Source organism: Triturus cristatus, chromosome 4_2 (assembly GCF_964204655.1).
Source record: "Triturus cristatus chromosome 4_2, aTriCri1.1, whole genome shotgun sequence".
Classification (NCBI taxonomy): Eukaryota; Metazoa; Chordata; class Amphibia; order Caudata; family Salamandridae; genus Triturus; species Triturus cristatus.
The window spans coordinates 738039354-738055759 of NC_140586.1; the positions used below are offsets into that span (position 1 = coordinate 738039354).

At 43.8% G+C, this 16406-nt stretch overlaps 1 protein-coding gene across 1 annotated transcript in view; it reads left to right on the forward strand.

The window, feature by feature from the left end:
* The window catches only part of LOC146834986 (calreticulin-like), a 185511-nt gene that overhangs the window by 159076 nt on the left and 10029 nt on the right, over window positions 1-16406 (forward strand). Inside the window, exon 8 of the mRNA XM_085602644.1 lies at window positions 13843-13935. Coding sequence (XP_085458770.1) covers window positions 13843-13935 — 93 coding nt within the window. The remainder of the gene's footprint in view (window positions 1-13842; window positions 13936-16406) is intronic.

Here is a 16406-nt window from a genome sequence, read left to right on the forward strand (position 1 = left end):
CTTCCTTGTTGGTGGCCTCTTTCTTCTTCCTCTGTATCAGGTTGCAGAGCAGGGATAAGGAAAGCTTAAAAAAAGAGGGCGGTTCCTGTGACCTTTTTCCAGCATGTTTAGAGCAGATGTGGCATAAAAAGAATGAAACATTTTTTTTGGAGAAAAGAAAGCAAAGTCTTTTATAATATTGACTTTCTTCCTAAAAAGTCACATGTGGCCTAATGCTGTTGGTATTACTCTCACTCTTAACTTAGTCCTGCTTTTTCAACAATCATGTTTCTGTACTTATATGTGGTCAAATATGAAAATAGAATAATTTAACTTTTGTAGGGGAAGAAGGGAAAACACTTGCTGTTCTCTTAAGGTTCCGATTATATTTTTGATCAGGCATGTTTATAGCCTTATATTTCAGAGGACCCGAGGCTATATTATTCACCTTGAGTGTGCCCTTCACTTGATGTGTATCTTTACATGAGTCAAGATGGAGAAACGCCTACAGAAAAAGCATCCTTCTTCTTCGAAATGAGAGATGCCTTCATGGAAGAAAACGAGACCATAGGCCACCTTCAGCTTCTGAGAGGAATCTCCAGGAGATGGGCAGATCTCTATCGGAGACTTATAATCTACGGCGTAGCAGGAGTTCTCCTTCTCATCAGTCTCCAGTATCTTGAGAAGGGTCATATTTTTCTGTCTTCTTGCCATCCTCATGTTCCTCTTGGGTTTCTCCTGATTATGAAGAGGAAGAATCTGGTTTTCCAAGTGACCTTTTTACTTCAAGAGGAAGTATATTTTGAAAGAGAGTCTTAAGCCTATGCTGGTAATTGAGATTGATGAAGGATCAGCCAGTAATTGCTCAGACCCAATACATCCATGGAATCTTAAGGGCTGTAGGCCAGTGTTTGACATCAGGTAGGGTTTCTCTATATGGGACCAGTTCACTCAATATCCAAATGCTTAGCCAGTATACAAGGGGCTTGAAATTGGAAATAGGGGTGGAGATTTTAGAGTGAGGTCAAGCCATAACGGAGCACCAGAGTACTCCATCTGGGCTTTAGTAGTGATCTAATAAAAATATTCTCATCCTTTATTACAGCCTCAGCTGAGCAAGTACCCGCAGAGCTTGGACCCATAGAGGACAGCATTTCGAAGTTTAGCCGGATACATTTCCACAACAGTTTATTAAGGTTATATAGTTGAGCGATTTGCAATCTTAAGAATGGCAGCAATTCCATAATTTTTTTTAACGGGCGCATCTCTATTTTTGTTCCCTGGGCTTGCCTCCAGCTAGCTCAGACAGTTTGACATATTCAAAGTCTTTGAGTGCCAGTCCATAAGAAATACAAGAATCTGATTCCATTGACTCAAGAGGTCTTATCTTGGTGGAGGATGCCCTCAACTCTGGACCAGGGGAATATTTTTTCCTATCCAAATCCGATTATTGTGACTAAAGATGGCAACAGTTCGAGATATTGGCAAGTTAGGGGTCCCAGACAGCTTGGAGTCCCTAAAAGAGGGTGGAGAAGATAATGTCTTTTAACTGCAAGAGACTAATGGCAATACGGGGGCAGTAAATTCTTTTCAACCAATTTGAAAAGTAAAGATCTACTGATTCGTACAGACAATATGGTAGCCAAGACTTACCTAAATCACAAGTTTAGCACTGGATCCAAGGCCCTCCGACTTTAAACCATCAGTATATTTTCGGGCAGGCAGAATCTACTTTATCTAAGCGCAGTCCCTATCCAATTTAAACTCTTGGGCAGATTAGCTAAGCTGAGGTTTCTGATGCTCCCAGGAGCTTGTTCTGAGTCCCTTAATTTTGTTATTGATTTGTCAGACGTGGGTGTTACTCTTGTAGACCTTTTTGCAACACATCAGAGCTCCCAACTCCTGAAATTCTTCTCAAGGTTTGTCAGCACCAGGTTGGAAGCATTAACCAGCCCATGGCTGGAAGGCTTTTTTTGCACGTTCACTCCATTCTCCTAACACTAAGGGTTTTGGCAAGACTTCAGAGGGAAGGTTAACGTTTCAGAACGTCAGCAGAAGACGAGGGGCCCACTTGTCATTTGGGATCTGGAGCATTGTGATTGCTACTTGACGAGGAGGCACGTCTGCGGGCTCTTCACGCTCCAGGATTGCTCTGTACGTGCATAGCATTGTGAACTGGGTTGAGAAGCACAGACTACACCCGGGACGACTTTGTGTGCCTGTTACCGACCGTCTTGGTGGTCGAGGTGTGTGGAACTTGGTGGCTGTAGCGGTCTGGTCAAGATGGGCAAAGTAGACAAATCACAGCCCAAAATAACATTCAACTAAAGGAAAGCCAGGGTGTGAGACAATACTGCAAATGAAGGCGATAACACGCAAGATCCCCCTCAGGAAGAAGCAGATGCTGATATCCGCACTATAGCCGATATAACGTGGATGACACATGTTGCTGATTATCATGCCACTGCTGAGTCTTTGAATTTTATGGAAGTGTTCCGAACATTGGAATTTTAAACTGTAAAATTGCTGCACCATCTTTTGACATTTATGCCATACTGTGAAGCCCTGAAGAAGTATCTTTGGGAGACGAAACGCGTTGGCTATGATCATTTGTTCATGGAACATTAAAGAGAAATCCTTTTAAGAAAAATAAAGAGACACTACTTCAAGAAACACACACCTCGGATCTGGCTGTCTCCTTGTGTGCTGTCTTTTGAACTTTAATATGACATATGTATATTACATTTTATAGTGCTGAACCTTTTTGCATTGAATATTGTTGTAGGACTGCTTCCTATTTTGAGGAGCATAGAGGTGAGTGTTCCTTGGTTTCGTGCACTATTTGACGTCTTGACACATCATTCATTTGTTGGGTGCGGCTTCAAATAGCCTCTACCCTCAGCTCTTTGGTTCTTCTTGATATCCGCACTATGTTAACGGCCACAGAGAAAGGGTGGCAAAGTAGTCTCTCCGTGCTGGGCACCAAGATGGACTCTCTCTCATATCGGATGGACAGAATTTCTGAAAGGTTAGACAAGCATGCAGAGAGGTTGGACATAACAGAACGACGGGTTACTGAGGTGGAAGAGGCACAGACCATGATGGACACTGAGCACAAGCAAATGGGTAGGGTGCTGCAGGTGCTGCAAGACAAGACCGAAGACCTTGAAGCGCTCTCCCGTTGCAACAATTTACGGATTACGGGCCTTCCGGAGTCGACACAGACTGGCAACATGGAAAAGTTTGTGGAGAAACTACTGATTACGTTACTCGGAAGTGAAACGTTCTCCACTATCTTTGTGGTGGAAAGGGTGCACCACTCCCTGGGCCCTCGCCCTTCTCCTGGTGCTCCTCCGAGGCCGATAATTGCGAAGTTGTTGAATTATCGTGACAGGGGCTCTGCACTCAAAGTTGCCAGGGAGAAACAAACTTTGCAGTATGAGGGTACTAATATATCTCTATACCCGGATTTTACGTTACGTGTTCAGGAGGAGCGCAGACAGTTCGCCCCACTAAAGGGCATCTTAGAGACCAGAATATAGACTACGCCATGCTGGACACTCGCGAATCTTCACTGATCCAAAAGCACTGCAGAAAGCACTGAAGGACTGGTCTAAAGAGCGATGCAGCAGCCCGGATCGAGCTCCCTCGATGGGAGAGGAAGGCGGACGTCTAGACGACCAGGACTGAACACTGCACTACATGTCACCCAGATAAGAAAGACTTTGGCGGGGTGAACCGGGGAGGCCATGCTTGATGTCTTATGGGATTGTGAGAAGCGGGGGGGGGGGGTTTGACTGTATGTGAGGCGAGAAGGTGGGGATTGTTCAGGTGCTGCCGGGATCACGGTGTTAGCTGTGGAGGGGGGTTTGTTCTAGGCGAGCGTTATGATCGCGAAGATTGGGTAACTAGCTATAATGCATAAATGTGAGACGGGAATGTAACTTTTCTTTTCATAGCAGATTCACAATATTTGTTTTTTGGCGACCGGGGTGGACATCTAGTTAGGGTCTAGCTTTTATCCTGCTAGGGGAGCAACATCCGTCCACGAGTGAAACACACCTTGGGGAAAGTTCATTAAGGGGGAAGAGGGAAGGGTACCTTAATTCAAGGTTATGCTGAGTTGATTTGCTGATGTTTAAGATGGGGAAAGGGTTTGATCTGGGGGGTATATCGCTCAGGCATAGTTGGGGCTCACCTGGTGTGGGTGGGGGGAGGGAAAAGTTGGAGACTTAGTAGCATGTCGTTTTCACAACACAGCACATTTCCAAGTACGACTTTTGTACAATCTCTGTGCTTTAGTTACAGGCGCAGACGGCAGACGATACACATTCCATGGCAGCCCTTAACACACCAGCCAACGTGACAACCTGTTATAAGCTCAGAGCACTTACTTGGAATGTTGGATGCCTAAATGACCATAGGAAGCCTCGTAAAGTTCTAGCTTACCTAACGCGACACAACATTGACCTTGCCCTACTACAAGAGACACACCTCCCCCTACATAGTCCTATGCTACTAAGTAGGGACTGTTAGGTAATATACATGTGGCTGGTTTCCCCACACATGTGAGGGGTGTGATTACCTGGCGAATCCTAGGGCTGCTCTCAAGCTAGAACCATTAGATACAGAAGCAGACGGACAATTTGTAGTCACTAGGTGCAAGGGTATGGGTATGGACCTGCTTATAGTTAATATATACGGTCCGAATTTTGACAATCCCACATTTTACATTTTTGTCGGCACGAGTCTGCACACTTGGGGAAGGACACCATCTCTGGGGTGGAGTCTTTAATTTGGTTCTGAACCCACAGAAGGACAGATCCGGAGGGCCGGTTAGAAATATCTTGAATGCAGCGCGATCGGTGATGGACATAATAGTACAATCTGACTTGTACGATGTGTGGCGACAATGGTACCCAGAGAAAGGGCGATACCCACATTATTCAGCATATCACGATCTGCACACACACATAGATTATTGGCTGGTGGTCAGGCCGTTACAGGAGAGAATTCGGGTCTGTGAGGTTCTGCACCGCACGTTCTCGGACCACTCCCCGGTATTAATAGTGCTTGACTCTCCCCAGAAGAATATTCCTCCCTTTACATGGAGGTTCCCACCTTACTCTCTGTTAGATGCGGTTTTTAAAGAGGAATTAGCAGATGCAATTGAAACGTTCTTTGCAACGAATGTGGGGTCAGTGGATAGCTTTCAGGTGGTGTGGGAGGCGTTCAAGGTTTATATCCGAGGTATCACTATGACTAAGCACTCTGCTGTTCTTAGGGCACTGCGGGGGCGGCTTGCGGACTTGGAGAAAACTTTGGCTGGTTTGGAGGATCATATCCAGACGAGAGCTGATGTAGATGTAGCACAGGATTTTAAAACCCTGTTGGAAGAATATCATGAGGCTGCAGACACTGAAATAAAGCATCTTGGTAAATACGCCACTGCTCGTTCATATTGTGAGGGAGAGTGTCCGGAGTAGCGGAGGTTAGGTCAAACGAGGGAGACATGCTCACGGAAGAAACTGCCATCGCAGGTAGATTCCGACAATATTATTCACATCTTTACACCACTCGTTGTGGAGACATGGAGGAGGAAATTTAAGATTACTTAATGCATATAAATCTCCCATGGCTAACAAACACGCTTCGCAAATTTCTCATGCGACCCATAGAGAAGGACGAAATTATCATGGCTTTAACAGGCATGAAAGCGGATAGCGCGCCGGGAGTGGATGGCCTAACAGTTACCATTTATAAAACGTTCATGGACCGGTTGGTCCTGCATTTGGCCACGCTATTTGACGAAATTTGTGTATCAGGTACTATGCCGCCCTCGATGAGAGAGGCTATTATTGTCACCTTTTCGAAACCAGGCAAACCTCCTAATAAGTGCGCATCACATTGCCCGCTGTCCTTGCTTAATGTAGACACAAAAATCTATGCAAAGATCCTGGCAAACAGGTTGACCCCTTTGATCCTACTCCTGGTTGCTCCGGAACAAGCGGGGTTTGTCCCAGACTGGAACCTGACCTATAATTTTTGCACGGTGTTCGGTGTGGTACAACACACTAGGCCAGAGATCCAGGCAGTCGCAGTCTTTCTCGACATGGAGAAAGCCTTTGACTCTGTTGAATGGCCTTTTATGCGACGGGTTTTTAACGAGGATGGGTTTAGGGGAAGGTTTCCTACAGTTGATGGGAGTTTTTTATAATACACCCACCGCCAGGATCAAAATTGGTAATCTAGTGACAGATCCTGTATTTATTTCTAGGGGCACGAGACAGGGTTGTCCATTATCCCTGATTTTGTGGCAGAACCATTGGCCTGCGCTCCGAGAATACCACAGGTACAAGGGTATACGGTTCCCTGATTATGAATTGATTGTCTCCACCTATGCAGATGGCACGCTCCTGTATGTCTGAGATCCAGAGCGAAACCTTTCCTCCGTGCTCCGTGAAGTGGTGCGTTTTGGTACGATTTCTGGACTTCGCGTTAACTGGTCTAAGTCTATCATATTTCCTCTTACTCCTGCTACGGTCCCGTTTGAACCTGAGTACCCGTTGCAATGGTCGACTGACGTGATCAGATATCTAGGAATCAAAGTACACACTGATTCTGAGGTTGTTTTCAGAGATAACTACGGAGTGGCTATTAGCAAATTAGAAGATGAAGTGGCGGGCTGGATCCAGCTACCGCTGTCATTGATGGGCAGGGTTTCCATCATGAAGATGGTGGTACTGCCCCGATTCTTTTCACTAACATTCCATTGGTGCTCCCATGCTCCTTTTTAAGGCGTCTCACGACGTTGATGGTTAAGTTGCCTTGGACGGGCAAGCAGGCACGGGTCTGATGGGAAATACTAACCCTTCCGTATCACATGGGGGGATTGGGTGCGCCGGACTTAGACTTATATAACAGGGCTGCACAAAGTGCAAATGCTTACCACTGGATGCATGGAGCGCCGGATACCCCTCACTTACGTATAGAGAGTGTTGTGGCTGCTCCACACCCATTGGCAGCTTTGCTGTTCCTCCCTGCGGACCGCAGGACAGGGATCTTAGACTCAGTGAACACCACAACACACGCTTGGCACTACCTCCTGAAACTACAGGCGGGAGCCATCCTGTATTCGCCTCTCACTCCGCTGAACTGGTGTCACTGGTTGCCCCCGTGCAAAGAGGGGGGGGTCACACGAGCCCTTAACTCTATAGGATTACAGGTCATAGGGAATTTATTTGAAGGGGGCACGGCACGACGCTGGGAGGATTTGGGGACTGATGAAACTACAGTATCCCCACTTACTAGATTCCAATTTCACGGAACTAGACAAGCCTTGCTAAACATCTTGGGACGAGACTTGATGGAACCGCCAGAACTCCCTGCCCTGACACATATCATAAAGGCTGAGCTACTGGCACGGATTGTGTCCAAAATATATAAATTGTCCATGTCCTATAGGAAACACCACTACACTAAAGCGCATTTGGCTTGGCAGAGAGATTTAGATAGAGACATTCATGAAGTTGTGTGGACGTATTGCTGCACTAGTACAAAGCGCATTTCACTAAAATGGTAGACATCGCCTGATTTACTTCAAGTATATAAACAGAGTCTACTACACACCGGAAAGACTGCAACGATACGGCTTTAAGGACGATGCGAGCTGTGAAAGATGTGGGGTGCAGCTAGCTGATTTCGTACATCTAGCCTGGACTTTCCCGTGGATATCTAAGTTTTAGGAACTGGTTTTTCAGAGGTTGGGAGATATAACTGAGGTGGTGCTCGCACCGGACCCTGCTGGGCTACTCCAAGCTAGTGCCTAGAGGTGTGCGCAGGCTGACTGATATGGGACTGCTTCTGGCCAAACGCAGGGTGGCGATATGTTGGTCTAAAGGACCCACTCCTACGATAGCTCAATGGGAGAAGGATATGCTTTTTAGCTGCACCCAAACGGAGAATTATAGTGACTTACTGCCTCTGCGCAGTAGACCTAAAAATTTCTGGGCACTATATGCCACATACCGCACAACTAGGAATGGTGACAATGCTCCCACTGATGTTATACCACGGACACCAAGTGAGACTGGATTGGATGTGTAGTTCTCTTAAATGGGGTCTGATGCTGGTGCAAGGTCCAGGGTGCCATTGTCGATAGTTACGGATGTTCCCCTATTGTATATCCTCATAACATAACTGGGAATAGGCCCATGAATTGTGGGCTGACGCTGGGGGAGGGGGATGGCAGGAACAGCCAACAAGTTGTCATATGATGGAATGTGTCTGCTTCTTCATTGGAACTGTGTCATGTGACCTTTAACTGCTGTTTGTCATTGTAATTGCCCACATGCCATAACTTAGACTTCTGTTTATTTTGTATGGAAAAATCTTATAAAATAAAAAAAATGTAAACAAGACTTCAGAGGGAAGCAGCAGACAGAGTAGATCCTTCCCTGTTTCTATCTCTCTGCAGGTCCCCAGGAGAAGTTCCACCAGTAAGGGTTATAGTCGACATTAGGCTTCTTTTGGCAGCTGGTGTAGGCCTAACAAACTCTCTCCAGTTCAGAGTTCTCTAGAGGACATTCTGCAATTTCTTCAGGATGGCTTTGATAAGAAACGATCCCTGTCTACGATTATATTACAGTGGTCTGCCAGAGAGCCTTTAGATCTCCGTGGCATGACCTTTGTTCAATTTAACCACTCATATCAAAACATTTTAAGGGTTTTGAAATGTCGACACCAAGGTTTTTTTTATTTAGAGTGGTTTATAAAGTGCAAACATGACCCAAGGGAATCAGAGCGCTGCCCATATGGTTGATAAACAAAAACAGATACATCAAAAGAAAAAAACTCAAGAAAGATGTGGTATGTTGTCACAGAGATAGTATTAAACGTCCGCCATTCACTTATTAGGCCACAGGATAGAATCTTCAGGGTGGTTTCCTGAGTCGGTTCAGAATCTGATTCAGACCAGGTTCCCAGAGAACAAGCATTGAGTGCGGTTCTCCTGTGAAGGCGGGGCGTCTGTCCTGTATAGCTAATACTGTCACTGTGGTGCCCAATGAGCTCATGGGATAGGCTAGCAGAGAAGATTATGAGAGGAGTCTATTCATCAAGAGAGGAATTTATTCATTAGGATTTGGTTAGATCCCCTTTGCCTCCTAGGGATTTCCCTTTGGTTTTAGATTTTCTATATAAGTCTTCATTTTGAACCTCTTGAGGTTTCTGAGAAATTGTTTACTCAAGGGTTTTATTCTGATAGTCTTAACTACAGCAAAAAGACTGGGGGAGTTGGGAGCACTTGTGCGTCGCCATCCCTATCTGATTTCTTTTTAGGATTGTATTGTACTTTCCTTAACCCTCACATTTTTGTCTGCAGCAAATACCCCTTTCCATATGAATCAAGAAATGATTCTCCTTTCTTGGAGTCAGGTTCATCCTCAAGTTCAGATCCCTTGATTCACCCTTTGGGTGTTGTAAGGACTGTAAAGATTTATCTTATGAAAACAGTTGATTTTAAGAACTCTAAAAGCCTATTTATAAATTCTTCCCCTGCTAAAAGTGGTTAGAAGTCTTCTAACTCCACTTTGAGTAGATGGATGAAGTCTATTTTTTCTTTAGCATATCAGGCATCTGGTGGAGACCTCCCAGGTGTGATTAAGGCCCATTCCACAAGAGGGTGGCAGTTTAAAGGGCAGAATGGGTGGGAGCATGCATTGTTGATATCTTCAGAGCTGCCACCTTAAAGTCCTCGCTTTCATTATGCATTATAGGCTGAATGCAGGGATGGATTCATTTTTGATCTCAGGTTCTTGTTAAATCTATGACTGTTTGAATGTCATTTCTTTTCTTTATCAGACTTTATCAACTTTTTTTTCCAAAGCATTACGACCAGCCGGCCTACAATATGTGCAACAACAGATGTATGTAAAAAGAAAACTGTATACAAGCATGCACCTGTACAACACAACCCAACCCCACCCTTTACCCAAGATCACAGTATGTGATACAACATAGAAAAGCCTCCAGATTTGTTCCTCTGTTTCGGGCCCACCATGTCCAACCCTACTCTTCAAACCGGCGTATTTTTGTCATTTATATAATGTTATATGGGGCAGACAAGCTCCAGAACTCTTCCCCTGTTGTCTGCCCACACGTGTCACACCCTAGTGGGTTTCTGTGAACATCCCCGGGCTTTGCATACTGCCACATTAGACCCATGCAGTAGTTTGGACCATTCTTCCAGGACGCCAAAGACAGAGGGGCCACTGCCTTCCAGCCCCTCGCTATGTACCGCTTCGTAAGAGTCAAGCCGAGGAAGAGCAGAAACAATTTGTATCAATTGCCCCCTAGCGTGTCAGAGATATGAAGTATAATTTATTTTGGGTCCATTGAGAGTGAATGTCATTTCTTGTTGTATTTTTTCTACCTTTTCTAATAGCTTTGTGCATGTATTCAGTATTATTTGTCACACTTGTTGGCTGAGGAAGTTAAGCATGTTTTTTGGTGTTCGTTGCTCTCAGTGGGATGTATTCTTCCTTTAGATTCTATCAAAAACTGATGAAGGGATACAGCTTCGGTATTACTCAATTAAGTAAGGAATGGTACTGGAAAGGGATGAGGAGGTAATATTTGGATTACTTACCAGTAATCTTCATTACTCCGATTCCTCTTTCCTCACCCCTGTCCTTACAACCCTCCCTCTCTGCCCTATTTTCTTCATCAGCTTTTTAATTGAAGGGCTTTTGTAACATCAGAAAGAGGCAGTGAGAGGGGGGGATTTGTCGCAGGTACTTCCTATATTTCTAGTACAAATAGAAGACAGCTTGGGAAAACATTGATTAGATGGGTAAGTGGAATTTGTTTGCTCATTTAAAGTAAGTACTGGGACAAGGAAGGAGGAATGAAGATTACCAGTAAGTAACCCAAGCATGTGCTGAGTCTGACATTGAACAACCTGAAGTGGAACTAGGCGTGCTTCTATTTTCATGGGTTCAATAAGCTCACCTTTGTTTTAGAATGGCGAGTGACAATCATACACTAACCTCCAAGTAACGTATATTTAGCACATTCTGCCGTAAATTGACCAAGAAAAAATACATTTGTAATATTAATGCATGCTGCGAAGATCAACTCGGTACTTGTTATCATGCATTTGTTTATGTATTGTACACTTTGTACGAAGGTTTGTCAATTCAAAATTGGTTTGAACTTTAAAAGAAATATTAATTTGACAAATAATTTTATTGGTAAAGAAAATTACAGTTTACAAAACAATGAATGCGAAAAATAGTTGAATCTCATTTATGATTAAAGGTAAAGATGGTAATATTTAAAATACAGATTTGAAACAGACACGAGACAGAAAAGAGGTGATGATGGAAAATGAAGAAAGGTACAGAGAAACACCTTACTAGTGAATGAATGAATGAATGAATATTGAACTTGTAGAGCGCGAACTTAGCCCAAGGGAGTCAAGGCGCTTTTCGGACCTAAGGGTGCAGACAGAAAGACATGCTCAAACTGAAGTCTGTGCGAATAGGTAAGTCTTTAAGGTTTTGCGGAAGAGAGTGAGGGACCCCAGACTAGAGGGCTCTTCCGGGAGGGAGTTCCACAGTTTGGCAGCCAGAGTGGAAAAAGCTCTGCCTCCCAATTTTACCTTCTTAAACCTCGGTACAATTAACAGATTCTTATCTGAAGACCGAAGCAGCCTGCTAGGAACATATCGATGGACAATGGCCTTAATCCCCTCTGGGCCTGAGCCATAATAGGCATCATGAGTCAGGCACATTGTTTTAAAGGGGATCCTACGGTCCAAAGGTAGCCAGTGCAGCAGTTTATTGGAGGCTGTGACTGAATGAAATTTCGGTAGGTTCATTACCTGTCTGGCCACAGCATTCTGCACCATCTGCAGATGCCACACTAGGCCTTTATTAATGCCCAAATTGAGGGCATTACAATAGTCCAATCTGGACGTTACCAAGGCAATAATAGCCTGCTTACGAGCATCAAAGGAGAGGAAATGGGAGATTTTTCTGAGGATCCTAATGATCCCAAAACATGTGGACACTGTCCTGCTAACCTGCAAGTTAAGGGAGAGTGAATTGTCCATAATGACCCCAAGGTTTTTCCCATGGGATACCGGGCAGGGACAGACGCCGAGCGCGTCCGGCCACCAGTCACCAGACCAGATCTCCTGTTTACTGCCAAAGATCAGGACCTCAGTCTTCTCACCATTCAATTTCAAAACGTTTTCCACCATCCAAGAGGAGACTGCCTGCATACAGTTCCTGAAGTTGAGAGCGGAGTCCCTGATACTGTGAGAGATGGACACCATTATTTGGGTGTCTTCCGCATTGGACAACATCTCTAGTCCATAGGATCTCACAACTTTAGCAAGTGGGGCAACATAGATATTAAAAAGTGTTGGGCTCAGGGAGGAGCCCTGAGGGACACCACACAACACAGGTTTAGAGGCTGAATAGATTCGGCCAAATTTCACCATCTGTGCATGTTCACCAAGAAAGGAGGCAAGAAGCCCCAAGGCCGAGCCCCCGACCCCTATCTCTCTGATACGTTCCACCAGCGTCCGTGGGGACAGGGTATCGAAGGCTGCGGTGAGATCAAGTAGAACCAGCAAGGTGGTATGCCCTGCGTCCACTTGAGTACGGATGTTGTTAAATACAGTCGTCAATGCTGTATCCGTACTATGGTGGCTTCTAAAACCATGTTGTGAACCATCGAGCAGGTGGTAATCTTTTAGATAGGCACTGAGGTGAGAGTATAGGTAGGTTTCCAGAATCTTAGCTGGAACAGGGAGTAGAGAAATTGGCCAATAGTTCTTCATTTCTCCAGGGTCCAGAGAGGGTTTCTTCAAGAGTGGCCTCACCACTGCCGTCTTCCACAAAGTGGGATACTGGCACTCTGAAATAGCAGCATTCAAAACAGCAGTAAGATGAGGAATAATAGCTAGTGGGATGATAATCTGCCTGGTATTTCTCCCCTCCTCTGGGAACTACTGATACTATGGGCAATGGTAACTCCAAGCAAGGGTGATTACCTCCTGTTATGTATTAACAGGAATAACATGAGGGCATTCCTGAATTCTTTTCTCCATATTCAGCTGCATTTTCACTTAAAAGTTTCACTTGCTTTGAGGTGTGGTGTCAGGGTGAAAAACTCCGGATGCAAAGTGCTCCGGATGCAAAGTGTTCCTGCAGGTAAACAACGTTTATGACCAAAAATTTTCCCCGCAGGGATTCACAACGCGGTCATTACAATGACCGTGTTGTGATTGCGCATACCATTACTCCGCAAGTCGGAACAACGACTTGCGGGGGGGGGGGGGAGGTGTTGGATTTAAAATCCAACACCTTCCCTAGTGTCCGCACAGGCTGGAGTTGGAATAGTAAATTATACTATTCCAACTCCTTGCGGAGTAATGGTATGCGGAATCACAACGCGGTCGTTGGAACGACCGGGTTGTGAATCCCTGCAGAGAAAAAGACTGCCGGACACAGACATATATTCGTTCCTGCAGGTCTTTAACTTCCCAAGGCACATGTACCTCCCAATCCTACACCCATTGGGATTTTGGGCTGACTTGTGCTGGATGCCAGAGTGTAGAAAACATAGCAAGAGGCCTTTACAGAATTTGAGCAATAGGGAGAAATGAATACTTGGGACAAGAACAGTATCGGGATTCTGCAAAAAAATAAAATCTACAAAGTACGTTTAGCGATCTTGAAAGTTTTCATTATTTGTCTGGCCCAGCAATCACAACCCTTGTTAATGGGAACTTAAATTAATAATGGAATCACTGCTATAGACCAATATAATAAGTCTGAAATATTTCAACAGGTGAAATCTGGTACCATCTTTGACAATTTCCTTATTACAAATGACGAAAAACTTGCTGAAGAAATTGGAAATGAAACATGGGGCGTGACAACGGTAAGTATTTTGTTAATATTAACTATAGACCCAGCTTCTGGTCAGTGTTTACTTATTTGAAAAACAGACTATCCTAAATGTCTGTTGGCTTTGTACAGTAGACAATTTTTTGTTGTTAACAAGTCTTTAGATTCCAGTAGGTCTCTCACATCATTTGCCAAATTTGGAATTCCTTCAAAATAACCTAAAGTTTGGAGAGCTGCTAACCTCAAGACTTTATTATGTGTTTACGTTACTCGACAAATAAAAGTGCATTTTACATGTTTAAGGCTCCCAGAACGTGTGTAGTTTCTGTGTGTTTTAGGGTTTGTGTTTTTAAGCAAAACAATATCATTTTCAGCCAGTGAGTCCTACTTCCTAAAGTTTCTTCATTCCAAACTGTACTTTTTTTTTTAATGTAGATTACAACTAGTTATTTCTTTCTTGAGTCATTTTCAATTATTTTCATTTGTTTTCATTTTGTTTTGTTGTCCATCGTATCTGACAACTGAGAAAAAACAAATAAATACAAGATATTTCACTTAAGATACTGCTGGACAGGAACAAAAACATTTGAGTGTCTTTGGAGTTCACCACTGGCCATGCAACCAACCTTCATGCCACGCAAAACCGAAGGCAATGCACAGCAGGGGGGTTAGATGTTTGCAGAGGGGTGGGCACACGTAGCCGAAGTACACTTATGTATGGTGATAATATCTTACTTTATGTTAAAAAACAAAGGTTAAAGTGGAGTTACCTGTAGGTAACGTCCTAGGATTTTAACTTACATTGAAAAACCTTAGAAATTCTCTGGAAAAAACAAAGTTTAAATTTTAGTAATATTTAGATTTAATAATAATATAAAAACGAATGTTTAAAAAACAGAAAAACACTGAAATTCACTAGTTACCCATAACTGTCCTAACTATAACTTGCACCCTCACGATGCACTGCCTGTGACCTCACATATTATATCACTCATGAAATGTTAAATCACATGACTAATTGCATCACGGATGGCATCTCAAATCCATGAGGGTTGCTGTTGGTAGAGGCTAGAGTCATACTTAGAAATGGAAGTGTTTACGAATTACATGTTATGTGTGGTATTTTGAATTATATAGCTGTGACACTTTGCTTAAGTTTCTCATAAGTGCAAATTCACATGTGCTGATGATCTATTTTGTCTGGCAGTTTTGCATCACTTTCAGAGGGTTTGCCCAAGTTTCTCCCTCTACTCGGAGTATCGTGGCCATTGTTCTTGTAAGGATAGTAATCTACAGTGAAATGCTTTTTTAAAGAGAATATCATGTTTCATTCTTAAATAATGATTTGTTCTAATTTTTGTTGTTTAAAAGATAGTTTTTAGTGACTGTGCACTGTGTTCAACATCATTTTAAATGTGTTTAGGATACATAGAAGATAGGAAGGAAACTGTTGCCATTAAGCATTTAAGGTTTTGGTGGGCTTCTTCTCAGTTTGAACCCTTTTTTGGTCACCCGTGATCAATTAGTTTTACTTTTTTTTATTTTATTTTTTAGAAAAAAATACATTTCGTCCAAATTACATTTCATATAAACTTTGAGAATATAACAGGAACTTATGTAAATGAATGAATGAATATAGCATTTCTTAAGTGCATAGCTACCCGAGGGGATACCAGCGGTAGTAACAGCACACCCAGAGAGAACTACAAACAGCATTAGGGAAAGAGCAATTTTTTAAGCGATTTCCGACAGGTCAGATGGTTAGTTTCAAGACAGATATGGAGGGGGAGGGTGTTCCATAACCTGGAGGCATTATAGGAAAATACACGGCCTCCACATCTTGCCTTTCTTATTTTAGGAACTACGGCAAGACGGTGATTGTCAAAACGCAGGCCCCTGGTCGAACAATAAGGCAAAATGATGGACCGAATAATAGGCGGTTCCTTCCCTGCTAATGTCATGTGTACAATACAGAGAGCCTTAAACTTGATTCTCTCCTGTATGGGCAGCCAGTGGAGGGTGGCAAGAGCTGGCTTCACAGATTGGCGATTGGGAATCCGCAGGAGCATACGCGCTGCACAGTTTTGTACAACCTGTAGTTTGGTAATGGTATCACGTGGTGCTCCTAAATAGAGAGCACTCGCGTAGTGAAGACGAGACAGGATCAGTGCACAGACCATAAGTCTTCTGGCAGAGAATAATAAAAGGAGAATTTTTCGCAACATCCTAAGGATTCCATAACAACTAGCTGCCACCTTCTGTGCCTGCTCCTTAAAGTCCAAGTTGCGGCCAAGCCAAATTCCCAGACTTTTAATCTGGTCCTTAGGTATGGGAGCTGGGCCAAGGCAGACTGACCACAGTGTTCCCACATTGAAAGTAGGAGAGTTACCTAGGAGCATCAGCTCCATCTTGACCCCATTCAATTTCAGATATGAGCGTTCCATCCAGTTTGCTACCTTCTCCAAACACAGGCCTAAACCAGACGAAGCGTTATCGAAGTCGTTG